The sequence below is a fragment of the Chroicocephalus ridibundus genome, chromosome 3 (genome assembly GCF_963924245.1).
Source record: "Chroicocephalus ridibundus chromosome 3, bChrRid1.1, whole genome shotgun sequence".
NCBI lineage: Eukaryota > Metazoa > Chordata > Aves > Charadriiformes > Laridae > Chroicocephalus > Chroicocephalus ridibundus.
The window spans coordinates 22,573,579-22,584,282 of NC_086286.1; the positions used below are offsets into that span (position 1 = coordinate 22,573,579).

The 10,704-nt window shown below is 50.2% G+C and overlaps 1 protein-coding gene across 1 annotated transcript in view; it reads left to right on the plus strand.

The window, feature by feature from the left end:
* The window catches only part of MEIS1 (Meis homeobox 1), a 113,114-nt gene extending 108,654 nt beyond the window's left edge, over positions 1 to 4,460 (plus strand). The window contains exon 12 of the mRNA XM_063328397.1: positions 2,866 to 4,460. Within this exon, the coding sequence (XP_063184467.1) occupies positions 2,866 to 3,149 (284 nt within the window). The 3' untranslated portion in view covers positions 3,150 to 4,460. The remainder of the gene's footprint in view (positions 1 to 2,865) is intronic.
* The last annotated feature ends 6,244 nt before the right edge of the window (positions 4,461 to 10,704 follow it).

A 10,704-nucleotide genomic window follows, 5' to 3' on the forward strand; every position in this document is an offset into this window, starting at 1 on the left:
TGTCTCCTTGCATTTCCCTATGTTCTCCCTGCCCATAGCCTCATGCTTCTTCCTTCCTTTCCATCCATCCATCCATCCTACTACGCCTGGGCTCCTTCGGGTTTCGCTCCCTCCGGTTCAGCTCAAGCTTTCCAAGCCTCCCAAAACCCCTCCGTGCGCGCGCGCGCCGTACGTTGACGCCGCCGTACATTGCCGCCGCCATACATTGATGCTATTATCCATCCCCGAGCACATGACAAAACAAGAAGCAGCCGGGGAGGTGGGGGGAGCCCGTCGTCTTGGCAACAGACTGATTTGCAAAATGTAAGCGGTCTGCAGCAGCGCAGGGAGAGGAAAGAGCATGTCCCCAAAGTGTCATAAATCTGTCTAACCGCAGTTGATGCATGAGTTACATTTCTCCCGCTAACCTGCAAGACACCAAAAAAGCCAAACGGAGACTTCTCCTAGGTTTTTTTAAAAAAAAATTAAATAAATAAACGGCAGCCTCACTCGGTTGCGTTTTAGAAGGCGATGGACGAAACTTTGATTTTATTATTTTTTTTTTAATTTTTTTTTTCAAGTTTATTTCTCTTTGTCTGTCCATCATAATGGGATTACGTGTGGCAAAGGAAAAAGAGAGAATACAAAATAGAGGTGTGCGCAGCAGGCTATGGAGCTTAGCCCAGGCTAATTGACTATATCCAAATTAAGTATGCCATCACTTGCAGTGTGACAAATGGATTTGACTTATTCAGTATACAAAAATAGAGATCATTAATGCAATCTTCAGTGGCAGGCCTCGCGAAGAAAGCCTAGAAAAACTGTCCCAGTTTTTTTTTTACCCCCCTCTTGTCTTTTTATAGGGGAAAATACATTATACAAATTTTTGGGATTGTTGGTTTTTTGTTTTTTTTTTAGAAAAAAAAAAAAAGAGTAAAGCGGTTTGAAACACAGAGGTACCGGTACCATGTTTAAATGGTGCTTGATTCTGTTCCTCTCGCTCTCTTACCAGAGTTAAAAGCAGTTATTTCGGCATCTTTGTTGTGCCCCCAGCCTATATTAATGTAGGGTTTGAAGTTACCCAGGCCAAGTGTATTTCGTAGTCGTCTTCTCTGGGTGCAAGTCAAAACTAAGTTTTAACAATTAGCTGTGAAAACATTCCTCCGAGCTTGGGAATGCAACAGCCTTATTACCTCATCATGGAAATTTCTAGCTTAGTTAATTTAAATATTGTTTCTTAGTTTCTGGGTCAATTAAATTTAAATGATGTATTTTATGCTTCGTGACCAATTAAATTAATAGGTTATTACAAAAAATATTATCATCTTTTTTGATTAAAGAGCTGTGAGTACAGTATATTTTATAAGCAATTTTCATTAGTTCAAAACTGTTCCTTTAGGCTAGATTAAGCAGCTATTCATTGCTAGAGCCTTGAGACCTGATTCCAAGGTGTTCGGCGCATTCACGGCGCGCTCTTACTTAGAACTAAAGCCAATTGAACCTACTTAGCAATAGCGTATGCCTTTCACCCTTGATGATTATGGAGCTTATAGCTCTCCGAAACAATACACCTGTCAGTTCCCATCAGCTCCAGCAATCCAAGCAGAAGGCAGAGGCCCACGGAAAGCAGGAGGTTTTATTGTTTTAGGTCCAATTTTTTTCCTTATTGTTCTCCCAAACCCCACTGAAACGTTGACTGAGTTGGGCGTCTGATTTTTTCGGGCAGAAGTGAGCAGGGGGAAGGCATTAATTGATAACTGTTATTGATTATATATATATTTTTTTTTTGATGCGTTTAAAAATACAGGTTTGATTTAACAATCGTCCTTAGTAATCCTATCAATTTCGGCTTCATATGAGGCCTTTGTTCAGCGATGTATGTGCTTGCTGTACAGCGTCTGTTTGAATGGCGCAATACTTGGGACAGATTCCAAGTGATCGGGCTCGAGAGCTAAATAAATAACTGTTGATAAACCTCAACAGCGATTTAACCCATCTCTCCTCTCTCCTGAACTACTACGGATTCCCTGCCTTGTGTTCCCAGCACGCTTTTACAAGCGGGGAGGTGAAGGCGGGTAGCTGGAGCAAGGCCATGGGAGATGGAACCCACCTGAGAGCCCTGGCAGGGCAGCCCCGGCGTAGTGCCACCACCCTGTGTGACATTAGTCGTCATCAGACTGGCTCTGCTTCCGGCGTGCTTGCGGGTCGGAAGCGGCTCCATCTCATACCATAAAAGCAAAAAGCAGTTTCATCTCCTCAAACTCTGCATTTGGAGGGGGGAGGATGTTCTTGGGGTTGTTCTTTTTTTTTGACCTGGGAGAAGAGAAGACTCTGGGGAGACCTTATGGCAACTTTCCAGTATCTGAAGGGGGCCTACGAGAAAGGTGGAGAGGGACTTTTTAGAAGGGCATGTAGTGACAGGACGAGGGGTAATGGCTTCAAACTAGAAGAGGGGAGATTTAGATGAGATATCAGGAAGCAATTCTTTCCTGTGAGGGTGGTGAGACACTGGCCCAGGTTGCCCAGAGCAGCTGTGGCTGCCCCATCGCTGGAGGTGTTCAGGGCCAGGCTGGGTGGGGCTTTGAGCAACCTGGTCTGGTGGGAGGTGTCCCTGCCCATGGCAGGGGGGTTGGAACTAGATGATCTCTAAGGTCCCTTCCAACCCAAACCATTCTGTGATTCTATCATGCTATCATTCCTGTTGCCGTCGGTGTGAGTCCATACGCAGGCTTGGATCCCCCAAAGCCAACTGCGCTTGTGCACCCATGACTCCACCTCCCACCTTTGGCTTGAGCCTGGCCTTCCTGTGGCCGAGCAGAGGGGCTTTGTGGCCCAATGTTGATTAGCTGGTCCCCACCACTCACTGCCGCCTCTTTCTCTCCACAGGGCTGCAAAGTATGCCAGGGGATTATGTGTCTCGGGGTAGTCCAATGGGTATGAACATGGGACAGCCAAGCTATACCCCACCCCAGATGGCCCCCCATCCCGCTCAGCTGCGTCATGGCCCCCCCATGCATACCTACATTCCTGGACACCCTCACCACCCAGCGATGATGATGCATGGAGGACCACCCCACCCTGGAATGCCCATGTCAGCATCAAGCCCCACAATGCTTCATACCGGCGAGCCGGCAGTGAGCGGACAAGTGATGGACATTCATGCTCAGTAGCTTAAGGGAAATACGCGTTGTCTGCAGCGACGGTAGATTTCAAACATTGTCTTTCTGCAATGACTATGGAGTTCTTGGCGTCAACTTTGGACCAAGGGACGTTCCAATTCTTCACAGGGACCCTGAAAAGCAGGAAAACACCAACCGAAGTCAACTTCTGGGGACATGCTAAATACCTATATAAGACATTAAGAGAACAAAGAGTGAAATATTGTAAAATGCTATTATACTGTTATCCATATTACGTTGTTTCTTATAGATTTTTTAAAAAAAATGTGAAATTTTTCCACACTATGTGTGTTGTTTCCATAGCTCTTCACTTCCTCCAGAAGCCTCCTTACATTTAAAAAAAAAAAAAAAAAAAAAAAGAAGCCTTACACTTACCCTGCAAATGACAGAAAGGGCTTATTTGCAGGATTTTTAGAGCATTAAAATAACTATGTCAGGCAGAAGAATCTTTCTTCTATCCTAGGATTTCAGCCATGCACACTCTCTCTCTCTCTCTCTCTCTCTCCTCTCTCTCTCTCTCTCCCTCTCTGTCTTTCTTCCCTTTCTCTCCCGTCTCTCTCCCTCTCTCTCTTTCTAGCCTGGGGCGTGAATTTGCATGTCTAATTCATTTACTCACCATATTTGAATTGGCCTGAACAGATGTAAATCGGGAAGGATGGGAAAAACTGCAGTCATCAACAATGATTAATCAGCTGTTGCAGGCAGTGTCTTAAGGAGACTGGTAGGAGGAAGCATGGAAACGGAAAGGCAGTGTATTTGAAGCCTAATTGTCACATCAGAGCATCCTTGTCCCCATGCAGCAACCACCACCTTGTACATCACTTCCTGTTTTATGCAGCTCGAAACGTGGACTGAAGATTTATTTTTTAATATGTTGACTTTCTTTCTGGGCAAGACATCGGTCATGTGTGCATTTTTATTTTTTTTTTTCCATAGTCCCATCATGGAGCATTTATGTATACATTGTAAATAAATTTTGTGCAAAAAGGACTGGAAAAATGATCTGTATTATTGCAATTTTTTGTAAAAGTAGCAGTTTGGTATGAGTTGGCATGCATACAGATTTACTAAGTGGGATAAGCTAATTATACTTTTGTTGTGGTTAAACAAATGCTTGTTGATAGCCTTTTTCTATCAAGAAACCAAGGAGCTAATTATTATTAATAATAATCATTGCACACTGAGTCTTAGAGTTTCTGATTGAAACAGTTTGGATTGTATAATAACTCAAAGCCCAGTTGTAGTAGTTTGAGTGCAGTAATGAAATCTGAATCTAAAATAAAAACAAATTATTTTTTGTCATGGTGACTCCACTGCTTGCAAAATTTGTTTCCTGCCCCCTTCAATATTTGTTGCCATTCTGTCCCAAACTGGGAGCCGAGCAGCTACAAAATTCAGCTAGCTCCCGAGATGTACCCATCATTCGCTATTCGAATATCGGCTTCGTATTTTAAAAAATGTAAAAGTAATGCTACGCTGCGTAAAGAAACTTTCTCGGAACTTATACTGTAAATTGTCAGGATCTGGGAGCTGTTGCCTGTTAATAAATGTAATATCGTAGGGCATTAATGGAAAGAAATTTGTAAGTAGTATTACCCCCCCGCCCCAAATCACAGTTCCAATACACAGTGTAAATTATTTGAGCCGCATATTCCATTTCTTGCTGGAACTGAACATATTAAGAAAGAAGGGAAATAAAACTTGGAAAGCAATGGGAAAACTTGGAAAACTTGCCCGGGCAGTGCCTGTCGGTGAGTAAAGGCGGGGTGGTGCAGGGGGCTGCCGGATCCGTGCGAGGGGAGGCTGGTGCAGGCCGGCCTCTCCTCATTAACCAATTTCCTCTCACAGCTGTATTTGCTGCATCGCAGCCAGCGAGTTAAATACCACCAAACAGCCCGGGCAGGCTGTGAAACCTTCCCCTCTTCTTTATGTCAAATCGCAGCTATCGAAAAAGAAAAAAAAAAAAAATTAAGAGTTTCCCGGGGGTAGGAAAAATACACGAATATTTTAATTAAGGCAAAATCTTGCCAATCCCCATCCTCATCCCAGGGATGCGCTCACCGCCTGCCCCTCATGCTGCCGCCCCCCTGGCCCGGTGCCTGGGGCAGGCAGGATGCAGGCAGGATGCAGGCAGGGATGCAGGCAGGGCAGGGGACAGGCAGCACAGACCTTTCTGAATTAAGCAAGCCACTAAAGTGGGGTCCTCTCCCCCCGCAGCTTGGGTCTCCTCCTTCCCTCCCCCCCCCCCCCCCCACTTTTTTTTTGTAAGTCTTGAGGTTTTTTTGTTTTTTTTTTTTTTTTTTTAACCGCCGAAGAGGCTGCACATCCCGGCTCCCGTTCTTTGAGCCCGGAATAAGGACACTTTTCTGCCCAAACGTGAATGAACGGCGCTCGCTTTTTGCTTTTTGGTTTTGGCTTTTTTTTTTTTTTTTTTTTTTTGTCTGTTTTGTTGGTGTTTTTTGTTTTGGGTTTTTTTTTTAAATGTTTCTTGAAAGACAAAAACAAACCGCCCTCTTGCATGCGAGGGCACACGCGTCCCTTCCTCGGAGAAGTGGGGCACAGACCTTCTTCCATCGGACCTTTTTTTTTTTTTGGGGGGGGGGGAGTGGGTGGGTGTCAGATTTTCAAATTAAACCCACCATTATATCCCAAGACATTTAATCAGCTGTAATTATAACACGTTCAAAATGAAGAATATGCCTTGACAGTATTTTTATTGTTATTGTTCATCGCATGATGTTAGACGGCTTCAGAGGCACAGGAAAGAGAAGTAAACGGGTTACAAATAGGGAATTATCCCTCGTTTAGCATTAAAATTCATTTAGATAAAATTGCCACAAACATTTAAATGGGGAGATTAGTTCCCCCTCACGCCTTATTGCACTCTCTCAATGGCTCCGTTAAGAACATTTTACACGTTGGAAATTCCGCCTTTTCGGGCCGCTCGCTGTTTCCTAGCTACCCTCCTTTCACCGCACCGGGGGGGCTCGGGGAGGGCGACCAGCCCGCCCGGCTGCGCTTCAGCCCCTCGGCCCGGCCCCGGGGGGGAGGACGGGGGTGGGGGGACGGGACCTGCGCGCCCCGCCGGATTTGCGCGCTGGGCTGCGCGGCGCTGCGCGGGGGCGGAGTTTGGGAGCGGGGAAGGGGGGGCTCGCCGCCCAGCTGTCCTGCCGCTGCCCGCCGCGGAGCAGGAGGAGGAGGAAGAGGAGGAAGAGGAGGAGGAGGAGGAGGAGGAGGAGGAGGAAAGCCGGCTTCGACTGCCATCTCTTGGGGGCTCGGGAGAGTGCTGCGGGGGTGGGTGGGGGGCGCTCCGCGGCCGCCCGCGCAGATTGCGCGCCGACGGCCCAAAGTTTGTGCAACCCCCGGCGAGGCTCTATTCTCCCCCGCTCCCCATTATTTTTTTTCAGCAACACCAATATCCCGCGTCCCCCTTTTCTTTTTGTGCCCCCCCCTCCCCGGGCTCAGCGCTCAGAGCGCAGTGCCGCGCAAGTCGGGCGCAACGCTTTACTCTCCCCCCCCCTCCCTCCCCGCACAGGGGCGAGGCGGGGAGCACGCAGACCCGTCTGCGCGGTATTTGCGCGCATCGCTGCCTGCCCTGCGCGTGGGTGGGCAGCCCACGAGGGTTATTTTTTTTTTTTTGGGGGGGGGGGGGTCATCAAATCCCAGCTAAGCTGAGCGGGGCGGCTCGAGCCCCCCACGCTGAGCAGAGGGACTCGCGTGGGGAAGTGTGTGTGTAGGAGTGGGTGGATGCCCACCCCGCCGTCCCGGCCGTGCCTCCCGCAGCCACAGGTACTTTTTGGGCTCAGAAGCGGTACTTCTGGGACGCCACCAGGGTGAATACTTCCAACCCGGGCGCGGTTGCGTGGAAAGCCCTCGCTTGTCGGGGCGTCCTGAACCCGCGTGGAAAATTGCAGGGTATTTACCCCCGCCCCCCCGCCTTGACCTTGCTATACCGCCCGGGATGATAATAAATATATATATATTTATATATATAAAAGCGGAGCGGGGTTTCCCGAGCGCCGGGAGGAGGCGGCTGCCCCCGGGCGCGGCGCGGCGCGGAGGCGGCCACGGTCACGCGTGGGGCGGAGGTGGCGGCTCAACTCCGGCCCCGGGCTGCGGCGGCGGCTGCTGCTGCTGCTGCTTTGTGTGTGACAGCCAGCAAACCTTCCCCGTCCCTTGAATGCGTGGGGACACGGCTGCGTGCCTGGGTGGCAGCTGCTGCCAAAGCCCCAACTTAACTCTTTTGGAAGAGCGGCGTGGGGCGGGGGGGGGTGTGGGGGGGAGTTGGGGGGGGGGAGTGGTGAAGGAGTGAAAGGCGAAAGAAAGACTGTTCATTTTTTTTCCTTTGGTGCCATTTTGGATGTCATCTGTTACCTTGGTGACTGTGCTCAGCCCCCAAAGCCCCTGGATTGTTAGGGGGGGGAAAAAAGGAAAAAAAAAAAAAAAAAAGGAAAAAAAAAAAGGCATGCTATTTCTGCACCGTCATTTATCACTGTCACCGCATAATGATTCCCCTCGCAGCTCCTTATTGATGTTTGTAATTGCATTATCTCATAAAGGGAGGGGGTGGCGGGCCGGGATGATCAATGGAGCCGCGCCGTGCATGCCGGGGTCAGGGGCTGCGGGGGGCGGCGGGTCCGTGTGTGTCGTCCCCCCCCCCACGGTGTGTGTGTGTGTGTCCCGGTCCCCGCCTGGCAGACAACAAGTCCCCGTCCCCGCCCGGCAGCCGGCGGGCAGGGCAAGGGCATCTCCCAGTCCCTCCTGGGACACCCCAATTTGGGGGGTGGGGGGGGGGTGGGGGAGTGGGGAGAGAAAAAAATAAGGCCCCACCGAGGGAAAAATTAAAGTGGGTTTAATATGATTTGGGGGGGGAGGAATTCGGGAAATTCTCCCCCCGCCCCCTCCATCCCGTTTGTGTACCTGGAGGGTGGCGGTGCGGAGGGGTTGGGGGGCGGTTCAGCGGGGGTCCCCGTTCCCCCGCAGCATCCCCGCTGCCCCGCGGAGCTCGGCCGCGGAGGGGGCGCGGAGCCCCGTGGGACGGAGGGGAAAGGCCCGGCGGCTGCCGGGGGTGGGGGCAAGGCGGAGGGGGGGGGGGACACAGGACGGGGACGGGTCCCCTCGACGGGGGCGGGCGCAGAAACCCGGCTCCTTTCCCGCATTTAGTTGGGTCTTTTTTACCGGTTTCTTTTCGCGGCGGCGAAGCGGCGCCGGGCGCTCTATAGCGAGGGCAGCGCTGCTAAAAAACCCCAAACCTGAGCAGTCAACGGGGTTTCCCTCCCCCCCCGGCCCTTCTTTCTCCCCCCCCCCCATAAAGATTACCAACGAAATAAAGATTAACTCCTTCTCCCCCCGCCCCTCTTTCCCCTTCGCCGCACAAAATGAACTCCACGCGCAGCGCCCAAAAAGTTAAAAAGAATTATTTCCTGTCCCCTTTCCCAGGGGATGAGCAAATGCACCCCCAAAGCCGGGAGTCGGGGGACCCACGGCCGAGCCCTGCGTGTGTCAGCCAGGGCAGAAAGATGCTGAGGTTTGTCCCAGCCATCCCAGGCAGCCCCGCAGCCTCCCTGTAACGCGCAGCGCTAAAGCGGGGGGAGCCGGCAAACCCTCTCCGACTCCTTCCCCCCATTTATCAGCTTCCCCCCCCCCGGGTTTCCCCGTCCTCAGCCTTCCCCTTGGAAATTTAGCAACGCTTTAGTTTGGAAGTAATACACACTCAGAGCCTAAGTGATATTGTTCTTTTCCATATATATATATGTGTGTGTGTGTGTGTATTTTATCTTTCTAAATTTCCTCCAGGAATGAGGGTTGGCGCTACCGTTAGCCTTGTAAAGAAACGCCGGTTGTCTGCTTTTACCTAAACATTCACGTTTCCAAATAAACTTTATAAGGATTTCCAATTGGAAAGTAAAGCAGTCGGCACTGCGAAGCAGTGGGGCGAAGACATTGCACTTGAAATTCCAAATGTGAACTAATCCAACAATTTAGCTATTTTTTCACCCCCTTTTCTGGTCTGATAGTTTGCAATCTGGAGTTCCATACTTTAAAAAAAAAAAAAAAAAAAAAATTAGTGCCATAGCCCACGGTTAAAATAGTGAAAAATTAGTCTCGTTTCAGAAATTATTTATTTATAGAACGAACATGATTAAAACATAAAAAACACACAAACTGCAGCTGCAACAAAAAAACCCCACCGTGATTTACGATTATTAAATCTTTGATTGCCATGTTAATGTTTCTTTTTCTACCTTTCATTTGCATTTTAATCTATCGAATCTTTACAATTTTGCTGCCTCCTACTCGAATGATTGATTACACATCTGAAAGAGAAAAAAAATACTAAGCTTTCTAGGCGAGCTTCTATTTTTCCTCCCCCCTTCCCTTTGCTGGTTAGCTTTCTGAAACCTTCCTCAACAATGTTAATGCAAGCAGGACAAATTAATTATGCTCTTTTAAATGTCAAAGGTATAAATAAAAATGCTTCCCCCCCCCTTTTCCTTTCCTTTACCCCTCGCCCCAAATGGGAATATTTTTCCAAGCCGCTTGTTTTAAAAGCAAGAAGGAATCGCCCTGGTAAAATACAATTAAAAGGAACATACGCGCAGCATCCTGACTGGAAATAAATATTATTGCGTGGACATTTACCTATGGAATAAGGGGGAAAAAAAGCACAAAACCGGAGAGGCGGGGAGCGGCAGCGCTTCCCGCCGCTGCTGAGCCTCAGTTTTGGGGTAGTGTCCCCCCACCGCTCCCCAAAAAAAGAGGGGTGGTCTCCCCCCGACCAAAAAAGAGCAGCCCCCGAGGAGAGGAGCACGCCCGTGGATTCCCCCGTATCCCAGGGCCGGGGTAGGGGGGGCGGGTAGGAAGCCTGGTGGCGGTGTATTAGCGGGGTGTGGGGGAATGATCCCCAAAAGGGGTCCCAGCTGCCAGGGATGCGCCCCACGGTGGGTGCTCAGTGGGGGGATGCCCATGGGGGCGGATACCCGCCTGGCGACTGCCCACTGGGGAGATCCATCCCTACGGAAGGATACCCACGGTGGGGGGACGCTGACCTGGGAGATGTCCATAAGGGGAAAACTATCCCCCCAAACCCGAGGGGACGCCCACGGAGGGACATCCACCCACCCACCCAGGCTGTCCGGTCCCCCGAGCCTGCCCACCCGGAGCACGGGGCTGGCGGCAGCCCGCGGGCGGGGCTGGCACCTGCGGGGGCCGAGGGGCAGGTTTTGGGGGGGAATCAGCGGGAAAAGGGGAAAGGAGCGGGCAGACCCGGGGGGCGGAGGCAGCGGCGCGGAGGTTCCGCACCTGCGGACGGGGAGCGACCGTGCGGGCCGGCGGGCAGACAGGGAAGATTTAGAGGTGAAGAGATGGCAGATTGTTAAGAAAGTAATAGTAAGGTGTCCCATATACTACAGTTTTATTGTGGGGTAGTAACTACTAGATTTATTTATTGCCGAGGCTATATAATAAAGATAATGACCGCAAACTCGAGATAAATGCTTACGCCCATAGCTGGTCAATTCTTTTTTATTTAAGAGAGTGATCCGGA